At 42.4% G+C, this 27,816-nt stretch overlaps 2 protein-coding genes across 2 annotated transcripts in view; one reads left to right on the top strand and one right to left on the bottom strand.

The window, feature by feature from the left end:
- GYS2 (glycogen synthase 2) overlaps window positions 1-14,637 on the top strand; it is a 39,345-nt gene extending 24,708 nt beyond the window's left edge. Inside the window, exons 8-16 of the mRNA XM_040968365.1 lie at window positions 1,188-1,294; window positions 1,851-1,910; window positions 2,373-2,451; window positions 3,455-3,568; window positions 4,508-4,634; window positions 8,291-8,386; window positions 9,280-9,443; window positions 11,398-11,478; window positions 13,473-14,637. Coding sequence (XP_040824299.1) covers window positions 1,188-1,294; window positions 1,851-1,910; window positions 2,373-2,451; window positions 3,455-3,568; window positions 4,508-4,634; window positions 8,291-8,386; window positions 9,280-9,443; window positions 11,398-11,478; window positions 13,473-13,694 — 1,050 coding nt within the window. The 3' untranslated portion in view covers window positions 13,695-14,637. The remainder of the gene's footprint in view (window positions 1-1,187; window positions 1,295-1,850; window positions 1,911-2,372; window positions 2,452-3,454; window positions 3,569-4,507; window positions 4,635-8,290; window positions 8,387-9,279; window positions 9,444-11,397; window positions 11,479-13,472) is intronic.
- On the bottom strand, window positions 123-25,134 carry SPX (spexin hormone). Its single transcript, XM_040968098.1, has 9 exons — window positions 25,019-25,134; window positions 23,667-23,733; window positions 23,220-23,300; window positions 22,716-22,773; window positions 22,341-22,403; window positions 21,027-21,110; window positions 19,644-19,730; window positions 10,761-10,823; window positions 123-184 (listed from the first exon to the last, which is right to left on the bottom strand). Exons 1-7 carry the CDS (start codon window positions 25,132-25,134, stop codon window positions 19,672-19,674), a joined length of 528 nt encoding a protein of 175 aa, XP_040824032.1. The 3' UTR covers window positions 123-184; window positions 10,761-10,823; window positions 19,644-19,671.
- Between the last annotated feature and the right edge of the window lie 2,682 nt (window positions 25,135-27,816).

Here is a 27,816-nt window from a genome sequence, read left to right as displayed (position 1 = left end):
ATGGAAGATCCATCTCTTCCCCCACCTCTCTGTGACTCTGCTTTCCAAATAAACAAGTTAAGTTTTAAAAAATAATAATTACCATATTTGGAGAAGTTAGAAAAAGGCATTTGCTTTCCACAGTCCATTTATTCTTTGACAATGTATTTTCTCCTCTTGAAGTCAGTTTCCTCTTCTACAGCTTCTGTAGAAATAAAAGCCAGTTTTGAGAACTGAAAACATCAAATAAAATCCCAGCTCTGCCACTAACCTATTATAGGAGTTCAAGAAAACCATTGAATCACTCATGCCTCTATTTTGACATTAATAAAAGCATACATGATTATTCTGATAATTAGGTTAAATTATGTATTTAAAGCATACCGGTGCCTGCATGCTAAGCCAAAAGTACTATGCATATACTTGTTTCTTTCTTTTGGAGCTAATAACCATGATGCAACACTTAGAGAATGGACATTTGGTGGAAAACTGTAAATTGTATATTGTTCACATTAATGTGAATGAGTTAGAATAAATCAAGACACCATAATGAAATCCTAATAAATTTTCAGTCATTTTATTTATTTTTAAATAACTTTAAGAAATGTTTCCTTTTTTTGTATTTATTTTAGCTGAAAGGCAGAGAACAGGGAGACAGACACAGATCTTCCAACTGCTTGGTCACAATCCAGATGGCCATGGCTGAACAAGCTGAAGCCAGGAGCCTGGAGTTCAACCTGGGACTCTCAGGGGGGTGGCAAAGACTTAAGTACTTAACCCATCACCTGCTGCCTCAATAAGTGTGCACTTGCAGGAAGCTGCTATCAGAGGCAGAAAAACCAAAACCTAAACCAGGCACTCCAATATGGCATATGGGTATCCCAATACCCATGCCAAACACCCATCCATGAAATTTTAAAGAACTACTTCTGGAGAATATTCCATGGGAAGGCACCATGACATCAACTGATTCATGTATTGTAGAATCAGTGCCATGAACAAGTCTTGTGCGAACTTTCAAACTGTTAACTGATAAATCTTGATTAAAAGCCAGATTTAGATGAACCTCTTTGAAAACATCTCAGGAAGGTGGAAATAGTTTCTCTGTGAACCATCAGTTTTTTTTTTTTTTTCAAAGTTTAAGGTTCATCTCTCACATGCCTTTGACTCTTTGGTGTTTGACTCTGCTGTTTTCTAACCCCCATCAGATGCACAAGAGTGACGTCACGGTCGTGGTGTTTTTCATTATGCCTGCCAAGACAAATAATTTCAATGTGGAAACCCTGAAAGGACAGGCAGTGCGAAAACAGCTATGGTAATCTCACATCTTGAGAGTGTTGTCAAGCATTAAATGTGAGGAATTTATTTTTTCATCTTATTTTTAGTTGACATATTTACTGGGCACTATGTGATGTCTTGATACCTATATACATTGTGTAATGTTTAATCTCGAGTAAACATGTAACATCCTCCTTAAATGCATAACGTTCTTTTATGTTGAAGCCATTAGAGATCCTTTATTCTAGTCAGTTAAAAATTTAGAAAAGGAAAGATAGAGCACTCTTGTGGAAATTTCAAAAAATGTATTCCAAAATAAAGTGATTATTAAAAATGACTTCCCTTCCGTGTTCCTAGCCCAGGATTCAGAAATCGTCAACTAATTCCAAAACTTGTTACATTTATACCTTCATTCTCTCATATGCCCTATCCTCTCTGAACACTCTGCCGCTTAGGTTCTAAAGGATTTTAACTCTAGAGGCTATACAAAAGAGACCTGTGATTTCAAAGAATGCTGGTACAACGATAGCATTGCCATGAGAGTATAACAGTTATAATGCTGTTTAGGTGACAAATCTTTGTATTCCAAACAGGGACACTGTGCATTCAATGAAGGAAAAGTTTGGAAAGAAACTGTATGATGCATTATTAAGGTAGGGGCTTAGAATAACTAACTCTTCAAGCACTTAGCATTTCACTACACTCTTCAGTTTAGACACTGTGATATGTTTATTTTGTTCCAAATATGAAAGAAGTTAAAGCCTTTGCCAATGTGGTATGTCGCACAAGCAATGCTGTATCCTTCATTTGATAAACACTTGTAAGCAATGTGTGCAGATGAGAATATATTTGTGTATGCAGGTAAATTCTAATTCATTTGGGGAATTTATTCATGATTAATGTGTCACTGTGAAGATGAGGGAGATTTAATACCAAAATATAAGTTGTTTTAATACATACTTAATATATTTACTTACATATGAAAACAAAATCACAATTTGTTTAATAAATAACAAACATTAGTTGAGATAAACAAAGCATGTGGTCTATATGTTTAACACTTGGGAAGCACTCAGAGCCTGTGGTTTTTATTGCTAACTCTGTTTTCCCCACAGAGGAGAAGTTCCTGACATGGATAACATTTTAGATCGAGATGATCTAACAATTATGAAAAGAGCCATCTTTTCAACTCAGGTAGCAAAGAAAAAAGTGATCACTATTTCCACAATTATCAAAATCAATATTTTTGTCTAATGGGCATGAGCTAATTTGGGAAGCATTTAGAACTCAGAGTTAGAAATGACATTCTTACACAGTCCCTTCAAATGAGCGACTTTGTATATTCTATCATGAGTTGTCTCAACAACTTCCTTGAAATTCAATGAAATTCCTCTTGGTATCCACTTACAATGTTAACTTGGAACCAACGTAACTAGTTGAAAAATTGTATGTTATAGTAATAAAAGGTACCTGAGGCTGGTGCTATGGTGTAGCAAATTAAGCCTTTTTCTGTGGCACTGGCATCCCCTATGAGAGCTTGTTTGAATCCCAGCTGCTCCACTTCCAATCCAGCTCTCTGCTAATGGTCTGGGAAAGCAGCAGAGGATGGCCCAAAGCCTTGGACCAGCCACCAGAAGATGCTCCTGGCTACAGACCAGCTTAGCTCCAGCTATTGTGGCCATTTGGGAAGTGAACCAGCAGACACAGACTCTCTCTGTGTCTGTCTCCTTCTAACTCTGCCTTTCAAATAAACATTTTAAAAGCTCCTAATTTTTCTCTGAGGCATAGAATTTTAGTCACTGTAGAAAAACCATTTCCAAGTCAAAAGAAACTCTTTCAAAACATTTTAATCCAGCCCCCAAATTCATGTCCTAACATTGGGGCATTGAGTCCTGAGGGACAGCCCCAGGAGAAGAAACCAGCAGAGTTCATCTTGAGTTAAGATTTCAGGACACCTTAATGTTATAAAGAAGGTCCAGGAGCAGCTGAGAAAGCCTGGCTTCTGCAAGGTGCCATGGGAAAACAAAAGGTTCATACGTTTGCAGTAAGACACAGGCAGACAGAGTGGTCACTGCCAGTGTCATTCCCACGCACTGAAGGCGTGAAGGTCAGATGGAATGTCAATCATTATCGCTGAAATGAGCAATGTGCAGCCACCCTCTCCACAGCTGACATTTCCTTCTCTCCCTGACTTCAGCGACAGTCTTTGCCTCCAGTGACCACTCACAACATGATTGACGACTCAACCGACCCCATCCTCAGCACTATTAGACGGATCGGACTTTTCAACGGTCGCGCAGACAGGGTTAAGGTAAAACTCATTGCTTACACATACAGATACTGGAAACGTCCTTAGCTGTTTTTAATATCTGTTTGAAATGCTTTTAACTATTTATCAAGAAAATCAATTCTATTTCTTGAGTGATGTATAACAAATATCTTGACATCATTCTCTTTTCATGCTTTTGAGTTTTAGTTCTATTATTTACTATCATTATATAATATTGTCAATATAAAAAAGGAAAACATCCAATTTCTAATAATATAAACATAATTAATTCAGAATTAATTTAATGGTGAAATCTCTGATATTAACATAAACTGTGTTTGCTTTTTCTTGGCTGGTTCATCCCTAGCTGTTGTGTATGTTTGGGGAGTGAACAAGCAAATGGGGAATCTCTTTCTTTCAGTATACTTAAAAATAAAGTTCAATTTAAGGACAAGTCTCCGGTTTCAAACACTATCACTCACAAGGTATTGGTGTACTTCTGAACAAAGAGTCATTCTTTTGACTCTTGGGTTTCTGCAATGACTGGGTCCAAGGCTGCTGGTTGCTAAGGGTATTTACATGAATAAGACCTGGTCTCTCTCACAGTTTGGGGTGGGCATTTGGCTCCGTGGCTCCACTGCTGGTGGGGACACTTGCTGGGTTCAAGCCCCAGCTTCTGCGCCCTGCTCCACCCCAGGTAACCGCCTCCCCCCATCTACATGGGAGACCTGGACAGAGTTCACTTCCTGACTCTTGGTCGCAGCTTCAGCCAGGCCCAGCCACTGCACACTTTCGACAGTGGACAAGGGAATGAGAGTTCCTGGGTTGGCTCTCAGACAAAGAGACTCTCCATCTCTCTCTCTCCTCCATTTGCCTCTCTCTATCAAACTATAAGATAATTTTTAAAATAACCAAATTGTAGGGCATTTTTATGTTGTTACACTTTTTCCTCATTAGAATTTTCCTTTTTTCAAATTGTAGGTGATTTTACACCCAGAGTTTCTGTCTTCGACCAGCCCCTTGCTACCCATGGATTATGAAGAGTTTGTGCGAGGTTGTCATCTTGGAGTATTCCCATCTTACTATGAACCCTGGGGTTATACTCCAGGTAGGTGGCATAAATATTCCAGGTAGGTTATGGAATTTTAATTTTGTTAGCATATTATTTTATGTGCATATGTATAGAAGAATCAAATAATTGGTAAATAATTTCCACTGTTTTAATTTCTCAATTTGGTTTAAAGATAATTTTTAATTAGCTACGTCTCAGGGACCTACTTTGTGCTTTGTAGATCCTGAACTAAGAAAAAGATTTACCTAAGTATTTCATGGTGTAGTTGCACACTCATTGTTTAGTAAGTATCTGAGTTATTACCTTAAACCATCCCCCCCAAAATGAATGTTTGTGAAAATGGCATATTCTACAGATCAATTTATCTGAAAGGCAGGGGGATAGAGAGGGGCAGGAAAGATCTTCATTTGTTCACTCCACAAATGGTTGCCCCAACCAGGTCTGGGCCAGAACAAAGACACAGCCAGGAACTCCATCCTGGTCGCCCACATGGGTACTTGCTTCATCTTCCACTGTCTTCCCAGGGACATTAGCAGGAGGGACATTAGAAGGCCATGTTTGAAGTGGACCACTGGGGACTTGAACTGGTACTCTGATACAGGTTGCTAACAGCAGCTTAGCAAACTGAGTCAAAATGATGATACTAATTTTTTTTTTAAGATTTATTTTTTTTTTATTGGAAAGACAGGTTGACAGTGAGGAGAGACAGAGATAAAGAGTTTTCCATCAGCTGGTTCACTCCCCAAATGCAGCAATGGTTGGAGCTAAGCAAATCCAAAGTCAGGAGCTTCTTTGGGTCTCCCAAGCGGGTAGAGGGTCCCAAGGCTTTGGGCCATCCTCAACTGCTTTCCCAGGCCACAAGCGGGGAGCTGGATGGGAAGCAGGGCTGCCGGGATTAGAACCAGTGCCCATATGGGATCCCAGGCGTGCAAGGTGAGGACCTTAACCACTAGGCTATCGCGCCGGGCCCTTCACACTGTATTTTTAAAGCTACAGGTTCTCAGATCCACAATTTCTCTTTCTTTTCTGTTCTCTACTAGCATGACTGTTATGACCATCAAAGGAAGTAATTTCTACCAAAATATCAAAATCAGAGGGAAACACATACTTTAAGAATCAGTATTGCCATTTCCATCTCTTATTGGCAATCAAAGAGATTCTGTCTCACTTAGATACAATTCCATTACGTTTTAAGCAGAAGGTACAAAAAGTAAAAACTTGTAACAAAGGGAAAACATTTTTGCTTTCTGCTTCTCAATGTCATCAGGTAAGAGGCAACAAAGGCCAAGGTGCTAGTGCAAAATAGTAGGTTGAATTTGGGAGGAGAAACTTGATAAACACCTATGTTCTTATCCAAGATTTTGGATATAGAGCTTAAAAATCTATAAAGATAGGAGCCTATATTCTTTCCAATAGCAACAACAGGAGGGTTCTGAATCCCTAAGAAGATCCTAGTCTTTTATTCTAGAGTCTACTTCTTAAGCCATAATATAAAAACGTATTTATCCATCCATCCACCTTGCAGTTCTAGAACTTGCTAGTGGCATAAGTTCTACACTTGTGAAAGTATTATCTTCACATTTACGAAACATGCAACAAGTATTTCTGATTGTTTATGATTCAGTCTCTTGTGAGAATAGTAAAACTCACATTTTACTGCTGAGAGAAACGCTGTGTTATTGACCCTTATTTCTGCTATTTCTAGTAAATAATACAGTTTAGAGTTATAAGGATTACGGCGCAGAAAAAGTATGAGGGTATATGTGACCGATGGAACAAAGGAAGCACTGGGAAAAGATGACCTGCACGCTGACTTTGCATCAAAACAGCATTTTACAGAACAGTTAGATGGGGGTGATGCAGATACAGAAAATGTTCTACATAAGATGACAGAAGATGTAGAGAAGCTGGCACTCAGTGTAGTTGTTAAGCTACCACGTGGGACAGGCAGAAGCACGTAGGGTGAGTATAAACCCTGTTTGTGATGCCAGCTTCCTACCCGTCAGCGCCCTAGCAGGCAGCAAGTGGGAGACTCCTATTTAGTACTCAGCTCCTGGCTGTGGCCTCGCCCACTGCTGTCTGGCTTGGGTACTTGGGAAGTGAGACTGTAGAGAGAATATAGATCTTTCTCTTCTAGCTCTCTTTCTTCTCTTTCTCTTTTGGCTTTTCAGATAAAGTAAAATATGTAATAGCAGATAATTAGTAAATGTGTCATTTGATGTTTCAAATTAATCAAATGAAGGTGGTCACTCCTTCCCTAAACCATGGCTATAGAAAGAATGAGACTTCTGATGGTAGATATATTCAGTATTAGCATATTAAATAGCTCTCCACTTTAAAAAAATTTTCTTATGTGATGTAAGGTCTATCTCATTCTAGAAGGCCCTCTCTAAATTTGTTCTGAGTTTAGTAGAGAAAACTTCATGAACAGAAGCATAAACACTCATTTCATGAATTTCATGAATATACACTGAGCTTTCACGGGTATCTGGCATATATGCTGCATATTCATTATACATGAGTATTTAATAAAAAAATAAAGATCTCTCTCCATCTTTCCCCTTCCCTCTCTGGCGTGTGTGTGTGTGTAAGATTTTTTTTTTTCCTGGAAACAAGTCCCAGAATTTTCACAATATTCTCAACAATCGTTAATCCCCATCCCATATTCCTCCTCTCATGCCTCCAAAACAATTAAAGAAGCCCTGTTCTCAAGGCACAAAGCTAACACCATGTGGAAATACTTGCACATGAAAGGATAAAGCCAATGTCTAAACCGGATCACTTGAGGGAGCTATGGGAGATCCTGCCTACAAACTAGGAGTCATCCCATAATCAAACATGAATTCCTCATGAAAAAGGCAAACACCCTGAGAAGAGCAAATTTTTTTTTGTTAGAAAAGCAGACAGAGACACAGAGGTCTTCCATGCACTGGTTCTTGCCCCACACGCCTGTGACAGCTGGGATTAGGCCAGTGCAAAGTCAGGAGCCAGGAGCCCAATCTGGTTCTGCTGCATGGGTGACAGGAACCCGAGGACTCGAATCATCACTGGCTGTTTCTCAGGAGGCACATGAGCAGGAACTGGAAGTGGGAGCAGAGCTGCAACTGAACGTCAGGTGTTTCGATACGGGATGCAGGCATGCCAAGTGGTGTCTTACGCATCGCACAGCATGCTTGCCCTCAAGAACATCCAGATTCAAAATCAAATTTCAGATATCTCCTGGAAAATGGGTTTTAACCAAAAGATGCAGGACTGAATGATTACCAGTTCTCTGAACTCCCAAGAAAGTGGAAAGGATTTGTGCAACGGGGGAATTTATGAGGGGAGAAGCCATCATATTCAAAGTACTTGTTCCACAATCTTGCCGGGTGGTTAGATACGGGGCTAAAATTGGGACAAAAATTACAACAGCTTGGGTTTATACAGGCAGCATGTGGGGAGTTTGGAGCTGGGGCTCTGGCTTTGTGAGGTTGAACAAACTGTTTCATTTTACTGTGCTTCCATTTCTTTGCCACTGAGGCTGAGATCACAATAAGCTCGTTAGGGAGACACAACGAGTTAGGTGGTCCTACAGGTGACAAGCTTACTACAGGTGGCACAAGTCAACAATGCTCAAAGACCAGGGTATCGTTCATTGCATACACAAGAGGCTATAGCGTGGGTCTGAAGCCAAGTCTTTGTTTCCTTGGCAGCCGAATGCACCGTGATGGGCATCCCCAGTGTGACCACAAACCTCTCTGGCTTTGGCTGCTTCATGCAGGAGCACGTGGCTGACCCGACTGCTTACGGTGAGGCATGCCCCCTGACCAAGCAAGGCCCCTCTCTCAAAAGCTCTACCCCGCGAGTTAAATGCATACATATACTTGTTGTTTAATTAAAAGCAGATTTGATTATGTGATCTGAAGATAAGAATGCTTTTTGATATTTATTATGAAACGCAAAAGACAAGCTGCAATCAGAGTGAGAAACCTCAATGAATTTTGCTCATCACACGATTTCCTATTTTTTGATCTCTGCTTCTATAGAGTGGTATTTCATTAACAATCATGTGAGAAAACCTATCTTGGTCACTATGTATAAGAACACATCTGATTATCGTTTTAAAGGTCCATGCCAAATCAGCATAATTCGCTTCAACCATGACACAATTTACCTATCACCATCAATTTATCCATCTATGTCATGTATCTGCCATCTATCTGTCATCACCTATCCTGACTTGTCTATCACCTCTCCCTATCTTTCTATATTTTGTGTTGCCCAGTAGACAGGTTAGTTAGAATGGGATGAATTCTCTCCCTTCCCTTTGACAATTCCTTAGGGCTTTTACAAGGGAACAGGAGCTGTTCTCTTTCCTCAGATGAGAGCTGTGAATTTCAGCCCGGGCTACACAATAGGATTAAGGAGCCCACTGGTACCCAGCTCTCACCCTGGAAATTATGGAAATCGGTTGATCCCATACGCCTGTAGAATGCCAGAATTTTTCCCAATAAGATCCACTTTAGTGAACTGTGTGCCAGAAACAAGTGCAATTAGCAGAAGGAAAGAGATCAAGTGCAGGCGGGGGCTGGGTCAAGCCCTGGTTGATACAGTTGGCCTCTGACCCACAGACAGAACACTGAGTAGGAGGGCTATAAGGTTCATCCCACTCTGACTTGTGCTGTGGCTTTGTGATCTGCAGGTATTTACATCGTGGACAGGCGGTTCTGCTCTCCAGATGATTCGTGCAATCAGCTGACACAGTTTCTCTACAGATTTTGCAAACAGTCACGCCGCCAGAGAATTATCCAGAGGAACCGAACCGAGAGGCTTTCAGATCTTCTGGATTGGAGATATTTAGGCAGAGTAAGCAAGATTTTAATAAAACACAGAGGGGGCACTTTAAGAATTCCACTGGGTCAGGCTTTGGCCAAATGGTACCTGGGTCCCCTATGAGAGTGCCTGGGTTTGATACCTGGCTCTGGCTGCTGTTGATGCATGCCGTGGGAGACAGCAGTGATGGATGGCTCAGATGGTTAGGTTTCCACCCCCCAACTGTGAGATGCACATGGACTTCAAGACTCTTGGCTCTGGCCCCCAGCCACTGCAGGCATTTGAGTAGTGAATCAACAAACAAGAGTTTTCTAAGAAATAAACTTTAAATATTCCATTGTGAGTGAGGTTGATGTTGTTAAGGTGGCGAGTTAAGTCACAACCTGTAACATGAGCATTCCATGAGTGTTATTTTGAGACGTGGCTGCTCCACTTCTGGTCCAGCTCCCTACAAATGTGCCTGTGAAAGAAGTGGAATGTGGTCCAGGCACTCAGATTTAAATGAAGTTCTAGGTTCCTGCTTTTGGCCTAGCCAAACCCTGGCTACTGCAGCCATGTGGGGAGTAAATCAGTAATATGGGAACTCTAACTCTGGCAAGTACATAAAATACATGTTTGAAAAATTCCACTCGACAATGAAAGCCATAACCCGTAAATCCAGTGTAATGTCATGATTGCTAAAATCTCAATGATGGCTTCACATATTTTGTAAACTAATATGATTTTGTAAAGTCCTAACGCTGATTTGTCATGTTGAGTTTGAGTCTGTATAAACAAGGCCTTCAGGACATGGCTACTTTATCTACAATTGAGCTTAACATGTATGCAAGACCATTTCAGAAAGATGAGGAAAGGCATTAGGAGGAAAGTCCCCACTTCGTTTTCCTCCAGAAAAAGAAAATATGGTTATACCTCCACTACAACAGGAAGCAGTTGCTGCAAACATTTCACAGAAAATGAGAATTATAAAATACATTTGAGATTCATGCATAGCTGTTTTCACAACTTGCATTTTCTGTGAACTTTGTAAAGTCCTTTGCACTGTTTCCAAAAAAGATAAGTATAGGAAGTACGTCCATTCAATCATGTGATCAGTTTGCAAGCATTCAGATGTGCATCTGTCTCAGCACTGGATCACTGAATCATGAATACATTGACTCGGCCTTCCCATAGTGTATCTGCTTACATGTTGTTAACCCTCCATGCTGTCACTTGCTGGGCATCTGTACACACATGCACACATAAATGCGCGCACACACACACACACCAGTTCCCATTGCAGCCTGCGTGGTCCTCTCTCCACTTTCTAATGAAAACAGAGCAGTAAGGCTCTAATCCAGTGTGTCTCACCTGGGTCGAGGTGGGTTTCCAGGCTGTCTGTCTGCCGAGCTCTCTCCATGCACTGCTCCTTCTCTGTGGAAAGAAGCCAATGTTTCAGTCACCGCCATGCTCAGTTCAGGGCCAGGATCAATGTTTTCCCCAATGTTTTAATTACTTCTCAGCCTATGCATTGAAAAACAATAACACTGATGACTGTCATTTATTTCCTGTCTCTTGCTTTTCTTAGGATGAAAAGATTCTGCCCTTTTAAAAGCATGCATTTCAGGGGCAGCCATTTCACACATTGGTGAAGAGGCTTCTTGGCATGCCAGCATCTCATAGGGGAGTACCTGGATTTGGGTTCAGGCTGTGCTTCCTATTCAAGTTGCTGGGTCCCTGTCAACCCTGGAAAAACCTGAGTTGAGTTTCAGGCATCTGGCTTTAGCCTGGCCTATTGGCTGTTGTGAGCATCTGGGAGACAGAACCTGCAGATGGAAAGTCTTTATCCATCTCCGATTCTCTCTCAAATAAAATGAAAACAAGTAAATAACAGCTTAAATAAAAATCCATCCAGTTCAGAACCAGAATAATAAAGCCTTACAACATTGGTAACTGAGATATCTAAACCTTCTTTTGTTTAACCTGTAAATTGGCTTTCTTTCAATAGTATTACCAGCATGCCAGGCACCTGACATTAAGCAGAGCTTTTCCAGAAATTTTCCACATGGAACCCATATCACCACCAGCAGTGAGTATTTAATGCATTCTCCATTGTTTTAAAAGCTAAATGTATGACAAATTCTAAATATACTTTTTAACGTGGAAGTGGCTAAATCGCAGGCTCCTACACTTTTTCATAGTGTGGAATCAGAGCAAAACATAATGGAAATCACAAATATGAGTATCTGAAAGCTCTGAATTCAGATTTTGCCTTGTGTGCAGGAAGAGTAGATAACTCACTCATGTCCTTGGTGATGTTCCTCCATAACAAAATTTAATAATCAAATGTAACGCCTGAACTGCCTGTTAGACCACCATTGTTTTTAAAGTTATTAAAAAAAACTGGGCTGCTCTAACAGGAGAGATATTCATTGTCCAGGAAATGTTTAAATATAGGCAACATTGAAACAAGAGCAGATTCCAACACTTGAAGATGCTCTAGCCCAGGTGAGCACTTAACGCACTATTCGGCAGTGCCTGTCAGAGACTTTCTTGTAAAGTCTGACTAGATGTTTGTGTTTGTGAGATCACCATAGCCACATCTGTCAACAGACAGGAATCGCAGCTCAAGTGCCACAGCTTCAGGTACTTCTCAGTGAGACGGCCTGCAGTCCAAGGCCTAACTTGTTTGGCCTCCTGTCCACTAGGTGGCAACTTAGGCACAAGAAAGACAAACAAATCGTTGGGAGCCACCCTAGGTCAGCTTAGGACGCTGATTTGAGCTTTCAATGTGCACTCCTGCATATTTAAATATGCTCCCACCAAAGCCAGTGTCTTACAAATCTGGATAAACAAGCATCCATGGTCCTTGTAAGCAATGTATACCCAAATAGGAGTCATTTTTCAAAAAGCTATGGTTCCCTGTCAAAGATTTATAGGGCCCTCAAGTTGAGATACAATTCTCAAAACAAATTATGTCTACCATAAATAACTTTTCCAAATACTCTAATTTATATTCAATCTAGATTAGGCTTCTGGAATAAAATAGCTTAGAAGTTAATTAATCCAACATGAATTTTGTTCATAGAAAATAGTAAAAGGATTTTTTAAGATTGATTTCTTTTGGGGTGGGCTGGCACAATAGCCTAGTGGCTGAAGTCCTCTTCTTGCATGCACTAGGATCCCATATGGGCACTGGTTCATGTCCCAGCTGCTCTACTTCCCATTAAGCTCCCTGCTTGTAGCCTGGGAAAGCAGTCAAGGAAGGCCCAAAGCCTTGGGACCCTGCACCCACATGGGAGACCTAGAAGAAACTCCTGGCTCCTAGCTTTGGATCAGTTCAGCTCACTATGGCACTTGGGGAGTGAACCAGGGAATAGAACTTATTCCTGGAAGGTGGGATCCCAGTTTTAAAGCCACTTCTTTGGTGAAGTGTGGTGTGTGAGTCAGCTGGTGTTTATCAAATGACCACCTCAGCAACTCTTAGGCAGAGGCACAATTTGATCAAAGCCGCGTGATATTTGCTCATCAACCACCAAGACAGAGGCTAGGAGAGGAATTTCAGGGTCAAGTGCATGTCCTGGCTCCCAGGATGCCTGCCGGGAGTGCCTGTCCACAGCATGTCCAGGATGCACAAGTCCCGCAGCTTTGCTAAGCAAATTGAAGGCAGACACAGAGACCATCAGTAGTGTGATACAGAAGTTGAAATTAAAGCTCTGAAACAATCACAAACCGTGGCTCTACCACATATGACCCTGACAAGCAATCCATGACCCTGAACAAGGGCCATTGGGTCTAAGCCTCAATTTTCTTGGATAAATGGGAAGGACAAATGTATTAGCATGCTAGATCATTAGATGAGGCAAAGTGATTCCAGCACTTGGCGAGTGCAGTGTTTAATAAAGGATGGCTGCATTTGTAATATATCTCTGTTGAATTTGGTGGTACCAGAATCAAAATGAATTCAAGTTTAACAGCACCTGATCAGACCACAGGAGATTCTCTCACAATTTCTTTATTAAATGCGCATACGTAGTGTGACACTGCTCATCCCACTTTGTGTGTTATTTTTATCTTTGGCAGACTGAGGGATTTAAATACCCCAGGCCTTCCTCAGTGCCCCCTTCTCCTCTGGGGTCTCAGGCCTCCAGTCCTCAGAGCAGTGACGTGGAAGACGAGGATGAGGATGAGAGATACAACGAAGAGGAGGAGGCCGAAAGGGACCGGTTAAACATCAAGTCGCCACTTTCTCTGAGCCACGTTCCTCATGGGAAGAAAAAGCTGCACGGTGAATACAAGAACTGAACTCCACAGCTGTTCAGCAGAGGCTAATTTAGCCAGAACAAAGGAAGAATGGGTCCTCAAGAGAGCCAAAATGCCAGAAATTTTATTTTCTTCTATGTGTTACAAAGGAGTTTGTTCTCTGCTTAAGAAGTAGAGGAGATTCAGTGAAACCAAATTATCATTCCATCCCCTATTTTCTGGACATGAAAATTTGGACATGAGCAGGGCTGTTAAAGTAGCACCATGGTTAATTTAAGCAGATTTTTTTTTCTCTACTGGTTTTATCTTAAAAATTTTCAGCATCGTGGCTCTTTGCCTAGGATTTAGTTTTTATAACCTACCAAAGAAGTCTCTATTCTCCCCCAGGAATCCTGATCTTGGCTTTGAATGTACATTACTTACCTACTTTAAGTAATTAAATCTCTGCTGACCACATTTGCACATGACCAAAGTTATGAGTTTTCATTTTGCATTGTAGAGAATCAAAATCCACAAGAAAATACCTATTCTCAATCAAGATCTTGAAGTCTGTGACTCATTTATCACATCACTCCTAAAATCTAGAATTCATGTTCAAATAATGACAGAAAAGTGTTATCTAAACTGTTCCAGCTTACTGCCGTGATTTTTCTATTATTTAAATGGAAAACTCTTGTGAAAATTTGATCATTCTTCCACAGATGATAATTTGTTAGATCCACGTAAATGAATACTACAGCGATATTTAAAGGTTAAGCTTTCATTGATAGTGTTTATAAAAACTGTTTGACATTAAAATGTATAAAAAAAAATGACAGTGTAGAGTGTCTAATAAAAGACAACACCAAAAATTAGCAAAAGGAAAAAAATCTACTTAACTGTAATGTTGTAACACATTCTGTGATGTGCTTAGAGTTATAGTTGAATGGTGATTATAATTAGCTACGTTTATAGTTTAAATGTAATTAAATGTAAATGGCAAAAAAAAAAATGGGCATTTGACGCAGCAGTTCAGCAGCTTTGGACACACACATTCATTTCAGAGTATTGAGGTGTGAGTCCCAGCTGCGTTCTCCCTGCTAGATTCTTGCTATCACACCTTGGAGGCAGCAGGTGTTGCTTCAAGGGCTTGGGCTTCTGTCACCCATATGGGGACCTGGACTGTGCTTCTAGTTCCTGATTTCAGCCTGACCCAGTCCCAGAGCATTCAGGGATTACATAAGTGGCTCAGATCTCTCTCTCTCTCTCTCTCTCTCTCTCTCTCTCTTTCTTTCTCTCTCACTCTCCCCTCCCACCATGTCCCTCTTTCTCCCTCTCCCCAATCTCCCCCCCCTGTCTCTCTGCCTTTCAAATAAAAAATAAAAGCAAAATTCACATCCACCCTTGGATTGCTTTCGTCACAATTGAGTAGTATTCCACCATCACAGTGATAATCCTGACTGGCATATCAGATGACCTTGATCTATAGAGACTCTAAAAAAGATTCAATCATCTGAATGGTTGGTAGTAACAGAGAAGTAAAGCAGCAACGTGTCAGATTGTTCAAGACTGCAACCCTGCCCTCCTACCGCCTCCTGAGCTACAAAGAAGCTGAAGAATGTTGGAGACAAGCCACAAATTAGGCCACAATGCAAGAGGGTTGCAAGTTTACCTTATTTAAGACTATTCTTTGAAGACCAATTAAAGTATCATGTATAGAACAGTTTGAAAAATTACACTGTAAAGCAAAAAAACAACAAAAAAGGAAATATAAGATGGATTTATCCAAGGGATTTTCAAAAAGTTCATGGTACAGGAAAAACTATGCATGTGTTTAAAAATAGTTTTGCACTAAAATAAACTTTCATTTTTCATGAATTTTTGAATTGTCTTCATGGACATCTGTTGAAACTGCACGAGGGGCTTACAATAAAAGAAAGGCTCATTGTGAAAGGACAATGTGCCCTCAGATGCCCTCATCTGTGTGTTTAAGTGATACTCTTACCGATTGATAACTGGTTGGTCGACAGTTTTACAGTAAAACATACTAAATATTTTTATCATACAGTACAATACTTCACTACACAACTTCAACATTTAAGTTATTTTTTGTCCAAAGAATAGTTCTAGGATTAGAAATGTACACAAAGAGTGCACACGGGAATTAACGGACTTGCAAACTCCTGCTACAGAGCGGCAGGTGCAGGAACTCAACTTTCTAGCTTCTCTCAAGGCACTGTACAGACAGCTGCTGCCACTTGACTCCTTCCCTTTTCTCCAGCGATTTTGTTGATCTTTCCCAAAGATGGGTGAGGAATGAATGGGCTTTTCAGTAGATGAGACTGTGCAGCACAGTATCTTGTACAGAGTTGTTACGCAACAAATGGTCTTTTGGGAGAATAGAGATACAAAGTAACTGATGCTGTCAGAGAATACATGATTCATGAACTGGAGGACAGAAACCATAAAGAATGGTGTGTAACAGCTGGCTAACAGCAAGACTCGTTTCTCAGGGATTTTAACACCTGCTATGGTCTGAATGTCTGTGTCCTCTCTCTTCCAAGTCTTAATCCTCAGCGTGTTTGTAGGAGGTGGACTCTCTGGGAAGTCATGGGACCTGGAGACCACTTTCAAAAAAGCAGTCCAGCGAGCTGCCTCCTTTCCTTCTAGCAGGTGCTAAGGACTCCTCTGAGAGAAAGCAGGCCCTCCTTGGACAGTGGTGCTGTCAGCATCTGATCTCAGACATCCTCGCCTCTAGAGCTGTGTGTTCTATGAGCCACCAGCCTGTGGTACTCTCACTTGGCACTTCAGATGGAGAGCATCCTCCCTTCCACAATCAGAGGAAGGGCAAAGAGAGCTGGCTCTATATATACATCGGAAGATGTACAAGGTTCCAAGAGGTACAGCAATAGTGTTCCAGGGTAGAGGAGTCAGAAGAGGAGCTGGTCAAATCTACTTAAGGAAGTCCCAGAGGCTACATGGGATGAGCCCCGTTTCTGTCAATAGCAGGTATGATGAAGAGTGTCCTGTTACACTTCACATGGGGTTGTGAGTGTCACATCCACTTCCCTTTCTCCTGATGTCCAGATAAAATTATGTAACTCAGGACTGGTGAGACACTTGACATATCATAACCAACTCATGAGTCTGATTCCTGTTATTTTAACGGAGACAATCAGGAGCAGCCACTTAGGAAGGGAGGGTTTATTTGGCTGTTTACTGTGAAGGTTCATGGCCCATGATTAGGAGATGTCATTCATCTAGCAGCTGGTGAAGGCTGGCTGTGGCAAAGTGTGTGCAAAGGAATGAGCGGACAGTTAGTTAGGAAGCTGAGGGAGACAGGACACACGCTCCTCTTCTTTATCATCCCTCTCTCCAGCACCACCTGCCAGGGCAAGCCCCGATGACCTGAAGATTGCCAACTAGGCCTGCATCCTCAATTACATCAAATCCATATCCTTAATCCATTACTCAGTGATAGAAAACTCTGAGATTTACATGCCTGTATCGCTTTGGGGGACCAAGTTCTGCTTAAACCCACACAATCCGTTAAAGAAGAAATATGAGAGCTGGAGGTTGATTTAAACAAGCCAGGGATTCTTTACCCGCTTTCCCCACTTTTGGTGTGGGAGGAAGGGAGGCACTTAGGGGAAAACCTAAAGGACCACAGAGGACTAGGGAGCCTGTTTCAAAGAACAGAGAGCCACCAGAGAGGACGGGTGCCAGGGAGAAAAGGGGAGGGCAAGGGATCTGTGCTGAAAATCTTACTGCAGGTCAGAGTATTCAAGGATATACACATGTGTCGAAGGAGCAGGTTTCCTAATTTTTTTAAATTTTTAAATAAAAAATACACAATGGCAGAGATAAATCTTCCAGCCACTGGTTTTCTCCCCTAATGCTCATTACAGCCAGGCATGAGTCAGGCAAGAGCCAGCAGAACAGTCTGCATTTCCTGCATGGGTGTTGCACGGGGGTTAACAACCCAAGTAACCCGTGCCTTCTGCCTTCTTCCAAAGTACAGGTTAGTGCGAAGCTCGACTGGCAGCAGAACCAGCGCTCGAAACTGGCTCTCTGATACGCGAGATGGGTATCCAAAGTGACGTCTTACTTGTGTGCCAAACACTCCTCCAGAAAATTTCCAATTTTAAACAAACCATACAATGTGAGTTTTCTGATCTATGGTAATTCATCCATCTCTGTTTCAAAAATGGTCGAAAATGAGGCAGGCACTTGGCTTACTAAGACACCTGTGTTCCTTGTGGGAGTGCCAGGTTTCACCTCTGCTCCCAGCTTCTGACTCCACATGCCCACTCATACAGACCCTGGGAGGCCGCAGTGATGCCTAAGTGATTGGACACCTGTCACCAGGGAGACCTGCCTGCTCTTGGGCTCAGCTCCCAAGGGGACAATTTCAGACATTTGGAGATGTTCTCTGCCTGGGAAATGAGTAAAATAATTTTCCAAAAAGAAAGGAAGACCATGGCAAAAACACACTAAGAAGAGTTGGAACGTTACAGCAAGCTGAGAGGGGCCTTTGAAATTAATCAGCCAATTTGTACTAGGAAACACACATCAAATTCAAACAGAACTTAATAATACTTGTGGCTATGTTTAAATAGCTATTGGTCATCTAGACAGCTTTCAAAAATTCTGTCTTGGTATTTAGTTGCACAGACTTATTTCATAAGCCAGATATTAAAAACGTTCTTGGAAAAGAAATTACTTTAACAGCCAATATGTACAAAGTTATGTCTGATTAGCAAATACTTCATGATGAATGAGACATATGCACTGACTCATAAATCCACTTATATATCAAGTCATAATTAATAAATAAGATAATGTCACAGGTTGTTTCAATGCTTGCTTACTGGTAAGTATCAATGCTACATTAACTTCAATATAGTTTCATTATCCAATTGTGAAATAAGATATAGACAAGCCTTAGATGCTGGATTTTAATTAACTAACACATTGAAATTTCAGATATAGGTTACAGAGACATTCACATAAGATATTTAGTTACTAAATATAACTACACATTGATGACAATAGGAATCAACAATACTTCTACTTAAGCTATTATCAGTAACAACACTCAGTTTAAAAAATTAAGAAGGTGGTCATCTTGCAATTCCAAATCAATAAACTATCTTGCTTGCTGCAGGGGTGCACATGTGTACTCAGATTTTATAGAACCAACCTGACTTGGAAAATAAGTCCATCAGGCATGTTACCCTGCACTTAGGCACTCGAGTGCCTCTATGTAATGCCATGATGACTAACTAGACTTCTAGGCAATTACGGTCAGCAGGTACTGCAGTCTGCAGGATATTTAGCCACTGCAAACTAGCCACCTCAAAAACTGCTTTGTTTGCTTTGTACAATAAACATGCTGGCAGAGTGTGTCTCCACCTGCTTTGTTCTCAGCCATTTTCAGGCACATGTTTCTAAACAGAACTCAAGGAGACACCAAGCGCACAGGGCGAGCTCTCCATCTCCAGCAAACCTTCTGGGAGCACTTCTCCCTGAACACACTCACCCGGTGCTCTTATCTCAGAGCAGCTCCCCGGAGTCACTCCCTTCCACTTCCCGTCAGAACGACTGATCCTGAAGCAATACAGAATCTCATTCTCCTCTCTCTGCCTGCTCTCCCTCCCTGCCTGCCCACCCTTTGTGGGAAACAGAAGGGCTGCTGAGTGACAGCAAAATCCAAGACAGAACAGAAGGGAAAATCAACAAGAATCACCATAGGCACTGCTGTGCCAAAGGGAAAAACACTGGAGTGTCTTCAGCCATGTATGTGCCAGGGCTCTAAAACACTCCTGGGTGACACACAGGCTGACCTAGCCCGGACGGGAAGCAATGGAAAAAGGCAATGCCGCTCTGGGGGTAAAAAGTCTGCATTTCTTTGGCTTCTGAAGGAATACACCTCACTGTACAAATTGCTAAAATTACAAATGGAATGAAAAATACAAGGGTTTGTGGGTCATGCCTTCCACCAGCACAGACCTAAAACTGAATGTAAAACAGCACATTTTCACCAGTTTAGTATACGGTCTTCCAGGAATCTGGTCTGATCAAAGTCTTCTTTTCCATCTGGAAAGAAAAAAAAATTAATAAATCTCCTTCTTAAAATGAATACAGACAAATACAAAAAGACCTCAGGAAACAAACACAAAACCCTCACATTTCACATCCATAATGAAAAAAATAACAACATGTATGTTTTGTAAAAATATGAAAGGGCCAGGTGTGTTTCTCTGATGAATATGCCTCAAGTTTAAAATCGCAACCAGTATTCACTTGCATCAAAGGTCGTATTTCCTGTTAAAATGCATCTGACTTGGTAAACATGACCTGGAAATACCTTTGCAAATACTCCTTCATTAGTAAGCCAGCATTGTGAGAAGTAAGGAAGACCAAAAATCAGGGATCTTTGTTAGCTGGACAGATTGGAAAACTTTCCATCTGTAGCTGCAAGTAGCTGAGGACTTGGATAGCAGCAGGTTGCTGGGACTCTAAATTTGGCAGGAAAGCTCACATCGCTACAATGGCTGGAAAGGAATGAGTATTCAATGACCCTACACATGGGTACCCCACCGCTTTATTATTTAATGGATAATGACAGGCTCAGAATTACCCAGATCACAGACTGTAAACCTAAGTCTGCTAGGCTGTTGCTATCCCTGAATGCGGGGCACATTTTAGATTTTGCAGCGTTTTAGGTATTAGATTTTTAGGTCAGGGAAGCTCAACTCTAAAGCCTATGCAAATATTCCCAAATTCAAAGAGCTTGAAATCTGAAATACTTCTAGCCTCAAGCATTTTAGGCAAAGGATATTTAATGGATACTAGCTGCAATACTGCAGGGACAGAATGTAACTCTTAAATAGAGAATTACATTAAACCCTGATACAGAACATACCATGTCACATAATGGTGGTTACACATAAACAGCAGAATCATGTTAGAACTAGAACTGGTGCAGACCATAGCTACTGGAATGATCCATAGGAAACAGTTGTTCGTCCCTAAAAATGTGGTTAATTTCCAGCAGTTTGGTCTGGCTTAACTGGTGAGTCGTTGCATGTGTGATTTTTAAAATTTTTCTTGGCTTCAGTTTCTCCAACTATTCAAAGAACGAAGTTGGGTTATAAATTCTTTCAATGCTAAGAGTTGGAAGAAAAAGGTTATGCTAGGATGTGGATCCTGAAGTTCATACGGAGCTCCCTGGTCTTACCCAGGACAGGTTTTCACATTCTTGGGGCTCATGCTACTGAAAAACACACTGATCTTTAAGGCATAAGCACCTCTGTACATTTCAGGAGAGGGAACCACCCACAACACAGAATCCCGGAGCGTAGGGAAAGCTGTTTTATCCTGCAGCCATACCTCGCTGCGGGTTTTGTAAGGATGCCAGGAAGACGGCCTCTGCCTCGGGAGGAGTCAGGAGCTGGGCCTTTGGGCTCCGTCTTTCTGGAGGGGGAAAAACAATACAATTGGTATCAGCATTCAGATATTCACACAGAGCCTACCCCATGGTATCCTGCTAGACAAATCTCTAGGAACTCGTTTAGCCCTAAGCACAGAACTCCTTCCACGGAGGACGTAGACACGGAACCTTCACCCTTCCCTTGGCAATGGTTTACAATCAGTGTTTACATACGGGATATGGGAGAGAATCTTAAGGAGAATTTCCTGAAAGCAAGGGTTTAAGGGAACGGGCCCATTTAGGAGTTTCCCGTTCCTTGCTTAAAACAGGATGTCTGGGCAGGCAGGATTGGATGTGGTCCTGCCCAATCTCTACTTTCTCCCCTTTCGTTCCTTTCAACACAGTTTGAATTAAGAACCCGCATTCTTGGCCACAGGCCAAGTAACTACTGGACGCAAGTCATGTCTGTTAAATCTTCAAAAGTTACGTCTAAGTCGCCCTCAGACAAACCACTCCCATGCAAGAGCAACCATGGTTTTTAACTTGTGGGCAACGGAGCGGAAAAACACACATTGCGCTCTCATAAAATAAATAAGCTTAATCACACTGCAAACCTGGACCAACACTTGCAAAGTTCTTACTGAATTATCCACAGTGTTTCAAAACAGTGTTTTCTTTTTAGCGTTCAAATTTTTTAAAACTGCATTAAAGGGGGAAAAAAAATCCAGTGGTACGGAACAAGTGTATCATAAAAATATTCTGTACCTGGCCCCATTCTTAATGGTCCCAGTTACGGACCCGCTGGCTCTCGCTCCTTCAAAGGAGGCACAACATTCAAGTTCCCGGGGTAAGCCGCTATGTTAATAACGACGGCAATAATAATCATCATAACACGAAGAATACCGAGGAAAAGGTCTGTCCCACAGGCGCGCGACGTTTCTGGAAGCACCGCGCGGCTCTCGCCGAATGTTCGCTCAGAGCCGGGGACGCGCGGAGGCAGGAAGAGCGGTATGCGCAGGCGCGGCACGCCGCCCGCCCGAGCCGCTCGTGGCGCGCGGCTGGATGTGCCCTGCGACCCGGCGGCCGACCCGCCCCGGGCTGACTGCGTGAGGAGGGATCCAAAAGTTGTGGAAAATGGAATGAAAAGATAAACCTATAGGGTACGTCTGGTAATTGCATTTCCAGTACCCTCCGCGGAAAAGACGGGTTCTCTTCACGCCAGGGCGGAGCGTGTCCAGCTAGCTCACCGCACCTGCTTGTCCCGGGTCACTCACCTGGAGGCAGCCGTTCCGAGAGGTCCTTCCTCCGGCTCTGGTCGGAGAGGAAACGACGCCCCTCTGCAAAGGGCGAGAAGCGGCGCACTCAGCGCGGCCGCCTTTAGGGGTGCTTTGGGGCAGCTGGGCGCCGGCACCTGCCAAGGCAGCCAGGGTGTGCAGATGCGCCTGCAGGGAGCAGCCCGGGGATTCCGAGTGGGAATCCTGCCACCACCCGCCACCGCCTACCGTCCCCCCCTTTTTTTGACTGAAAGACCTGGGCAGTCTTAGTGCTTTACGGGAGCAGGGTCGCTCCTCGGATCTCTGTCGGTTTAAGGGACTCATGCACATTCTAGGAGTCTTCCTGTTATGGCTATGGAAAAAGCGAAGACTTACGTGCCCCCTTAAGGTAGAGCATGGCTTGGGGAGTCCAATTCCTCTTCTCCAACAGTCTCTAGGGTCGAAGAGAGAAAAAGAAGAGCAGTGAGCAAAACATTGCTGCCCGTTGTCCTGCATTAGGGAAGATGCTGAATTAGATTGTCATTGATGAACTGTGTGGTGGAGGTTAGAATACCGGGAACTGGGGATACCTTGCAGAATGCATTTCCCGTGCCAGTGAAGCAGTTAAATACACATCAACCGTTTGTTTGCTAGATTTTCTGCCTCTGTCTGCAATGCCCTGGTGCACGTGGCTAGCAGAATGTTGAACTTGTTAACTGTTGCTGGAAGACTACACTGCTGTAATAATATGGGGCGGGGGGGGGGGGGGGGGGGGGAAGGAAGAGCGAATCCCTGAATCTACAGAACTGTGTCATGGAAAATAATTAAAAAAAAAATTTTTTTTAGAAGAAGTTGAAAGAGAAAGGGGTCAGGAGGAGGGCCTTGTTTGCTTCAGCTTACCTGCGGAACGCTGCTGGAGTTCCCCGGGAAAGAACACACCAGGAAAACCGCCAGGGTCATGGCCGCCAGACTTCCGAGTCCCTACACCGAACAATCAAGCAGGCAGGGTCACTGCCCTGCAGACAGGATCTCAGGCTTGCTTCCTGGTCCCTGCGCGATCACAGCTCACCTCTCCCTGCATTCTGCTTCCAATCTTCAATATGCGGCCGTGTTCCATCCAGAAAGGTCCGTTTAAAAACATGGTTTCAAAATCTATGACTAGTAGCCCAACCAAATGAAACATTGGGTACCTGGATTTTTTTTTTTTTTAATAAGGGCAAATCAGTTTTGTTCTTCAAGCAGATGTGGGATGCTTGCTTGAAGGTTTAAGATTATCAAGTTTTTTTTGTTTTTTTTTTTTTTACTATATAGCTTTAAAAGTCTAAAGTGATTAAAACCTTTACATACCTTCATGTTCTGCCCCCTTGCCGGAGGCTGCAGCTCCTCTGACGCTGTCCGCGACTTTGTAGCTCTCCTTTACAAGTCGGAGCTTTTAACATCCTAATGTGCAGGTCCCCTCTGCATCAGCAGCGGAAGCGTAGTCCACAGGGATGTCCTGTCCGTCTTCAGAATGGCGAGGACCGGCTGACGTCTCCGGGGAGATCTCAGTTGCAGGAAGTGGAGGAATGACTGTTGAGTGGGCAGCACATGTTAGATGTGATCACATCAACGGCCGACATTTGAATGCCTTGGCATCACTGCCTTTGCCCTCTCCCGGACGAGCTGCTTCAAGAATTTTATTATCGTTACTAAACGATCGATAGTCCGACGCAGAACCGAAGCTAAATGAAGTATGGAATTTTGTCTTGGGGAACGCTCAAGCTGTCACTGATGGCTAATGGTGATTCACTTGGGTAGAAATGAAAAGGTTAAGGAATTTCCATAGAGATTGACATCTGTCATTCACCTAATTGTCCACTATTCCATTATTTAACAAATACTTGTTGAACACCTATTACATGTCAATTCTGTTTTTGGTTCAAGTGAGTCAAGTAACTTGTAACAAGTAACTCAGAGTCTCTGCCTTGGTCAAGATCATTTTATAGTAAGGGGAGAAACAATGTAAAAGGACAAGCAAGTCTTGATTTTTGTTTGTTTTGAAAAGGCAGTTAGATACAGTTTTTAATTAAAAAGTGACAATAAGCATGATGATCTGATAAGGTATATGGTAGGTTAGTTTAGGGGAGACTAAAGATAAGGTGGAGTCAGGCTCAGGTGGAAAGTCATGTTTCGGAGATTTTCTGCAGAATAAAAGTAACCAAAGGCTCGCTACAACAAAGAAGTTGGCTTTCTTGAGGAATTGCAAGGAGGCCAAGTCGTGCCACAGACAAGGGGGAGCTTGGAGAGGAAGAAATGCTTGGTTCCTAGGGCACTACCAGTTAAAGAAGGTGATGGCTTAGAGGAGGATGTATCACCATGAGGTGGAGAGCTGTGAGTGAAGGTGGCACGTGTGTTGGAGTAGAAAATGTGGGACTTGTGGATAAATATGAGACTAAGAAAATTAAACATCTTGCTTAGTGTTTTGGCTTAAATGCTGAAAACCTGATTTACTAAATTTGCTAAAATTGAGAAGATTTTGTGCTCAGTTAATGGAGGAAAATGAGTTGCTTGACGAGAAAACTTGAGATCCACATAGAAGTTTCCGATAGTGATGGCCTTCTGGAAGACTGTCACCTCCCCAAAGCTCTACTGCTTGGTGCCATCGTAGGGACACTTGGGGTTTCATGACTTCTAAATTAGCATAGTGCCTCAGGAATCACCCGGGAATCTTGTTGAAATGTAGATTCTGAAATAGGACAGCTGGAGTAGGGCCTGAGATCCTGCGCTTGTGATAAACGCCCTGGTGATGCTCTCCAAGGTCTTGCCCCGTGGACATGTCGAAAAGCAAAGTTGTCTGGGATCCAAGCAGTGATGAAAACTGAACTTCAGAGACTGTGTGCCTGGGAGGATAGAGTTTGGGAAAAGGAATAGGTAAGTTTTCTTTTATTGGCTGATGTTGTCTACCTGTAAATATTTGGAGAAGAGATTGGAGTTACGTGCTTGATACTTAGACTTGAGAGCTCTGTGTAGACATGAAAACTGCGCATTGGCTGGTAAACAAGTGAGTATAGAGTATAGAGGGTGGTTTGTTGGTCAAAGTTTATTTCTCTCTTTCAAAGAATATGAAAAACAAATCCAGCCAGACATTAATGTGCCGTATTTCTACTGCTTTAGAAGAAAGAAGACCAAGGAGAAAAAGCTTAGCAACAAAACTGGGTGGCTTTTTAATATCACTGTAAATATTAGATTTTATGCTTTTAACTTTAAAGGACTGCGTTAACTGCCTTCCTACAGGAAAAGTAGAAGAAATATGCTGTGTTGTTTTAAATGAAGTAATAAGTGAAACCCAATTACTGAGCTGCTTAGACAAGTAAAATGCCCTTCCCCTCTCTCTGTAAACCCAAAAAAGATAAAGATTTTAGGAAGAGGGATAGGAGGATGAATCACCAAAAAAAAAAAAAAAAAAAAGGTGTTTTGAATTTACAATTTGATGGAAGAGTGTCTTGTTGATGGTGTTTGAGTTAATGAATGCAAACAGATGTTTGACGTCAAAACTGCCATTTTCAGTTTAATCTGCACAAATGATGAGAATGGCTTTGACATGTTATCAATACTGTAAGTCTTATCAAGAGTAACATGCCAGAAAATGTTTCTCCTAAAAGGATTTCCAAAGGGCACTGGTCCTCAATACATTGTTCTTGTGAAATCACAAAACTTTTAAGATATTTCATAGTTTTAAATCAAGAGCTGGACTAATATTTTTGTTTAAAAAAATTCTAGGTAAAACCTTATTCTGTTGAGAGTATAGCAGGCAGCAAATGTACAACAAACTGATTGAGAAGCTTTTTTTTTTTTTTAAGTCAAAATGTTTATTTGAAGAGGAAGAGAGCAATGGAGAGAGAGGTTGAAAGGTAGTTACAGAGAGACTAGAGGAGGAAACAGGAGAGAGAGCGATCTTCATATCCAAATGGGTGCAATGGCTGGGGATGGGTCAAGATGAAACTCCACCCATGTCTCCCTCGTGGAAAGTCTCCCCTGCTTTCTCAGGCCCATCAGCAGGGAGCTGCAGCGGAAGTGAGCTGCTGGGACTCCAGCTCGCATTCATATGGGATGTTGGACTTGCAGATGACACCTTAACATACTGTGACACAACACTGGCCAAATCCTAAGCCTGGAACTCAATCCAGAACTCCCACATGGGTTGCAGAGACCCAAGGTATGCATGAGCAGGATGCTGGGATTGATTGGTGGGACTCAATCCAATATCCTGTGATATAGGATGCCGCGGTTCCAAGTGGCAGATTAACCCTCTGTGCCACAATGGCTGCTTTCCTTCCCTTCCATCACTTTTTTTTTTAAATTTTATTTTTATTGCAAAGTCAGATATACAGAGATGAGGAGAAACAGAGAGGAAGATCTTGCGTTCACTGATTCACTCCCTAAGTGGCCACAACAGCCGGTGCTGAGCCAATCCGAAATCAGGAGCCAGGAGTCAGGAGATTCTTTCCGGGTCTTCCACATAGGTGCAGGGTCCCAAGGCTTTGGGCCATCCTCGACTGCTTTCCCAGACCACAGGCAGGAAGCTAGATGAGAGGTGGGGCTGCTGGGATTAGAACCAGTGCCCATATGGGATGGTAGTGCGTGCAAGACAAGGACTTTAGCCACTAGGCTACCGGGACAGACCCATGCTCCCATCACTTTTCTTATTTATTTATTTATTTAAAGATTTATCTGTTTTTATTACAAAGTCAGATATCCAGAGAGGAGGAGAGATAGAGAGGAAGATCTTCCGTCCGATGTTTTACTCCCCCAGTGAGTACAATGGCCAGTGCTGTGCTGATCCAAAGCCAGGAGCCAGGAACTTCCTCCAGGTCTTCCACACGGGTGTACGGTCCAAAGGCCTTAGGTCATTCTCAACTGCTTTCTCAGGCCACAAGCAGGGAGCTGGATGGTAAGTGGAGCTGCTGGGATTAGAACCAGTGACGATATGGGATCCCGGGGTGCTCAAGGCAAGGACTTTAGCAGCTAGGCTACTGCACCGGGCCCCTCTCATTACTTTTCAATACAAGAGCAAGGGCTTGAGTTGAGGTAGTATGAATGAGGACATGGGTTTGGGCTTTGTTGGTTTTATTTTCTGCCTGCAATAGTGTGCCCTTTTCCTGGTTATCTCACAAACAGGTGGCAGAAGCAACCTTCCTTGGAGAGCTACTGGTTTTAGTTTCGGCAGAAGTTTTAGGGGCATTTAGAAGGCCTGCTATCCAAAGTTAAACTCCCCATTCATCAGCTAGTGCCTTTTACCCAGTCTTTCATTAGAGCTTTGATTTCTGATGGACTCACCTCCTGGGATAGATAATCTGATTCTTTTGTTTACAAACTGTTGGGGACTCTCCCTTCAGAAGAATATAGACAAGGACAGAGAAGGCACTATGAAGATTGTCTTCTATGAAGGATTAAGGAAAGTGTTATCTAGAGAATTGGGAGTAGATGAAGAAAAGTGAAGCAGGCAAGGCCAAAGTTC

Source organism: Ochotona curzoniae, unplaced genomic scaffold, assembly GCF_017591425.1.
Source record: "Ochotona curzoniae isolate NIBS_2020 unplaced genomic scaffold, NIBS_Ocur_1.0 contig_1482, whole genome shotgun sequence".
Classification (NCBI taxonomy): Eukaryota; Metazoa; Chordata; class Mammalia; order Lagomorpha; family Ochotonidae; genus Ochotona; species Ochotona curzoniae.
This window is presented reverse-complemented; position numbering and strand designations above follow the sequence as displayed.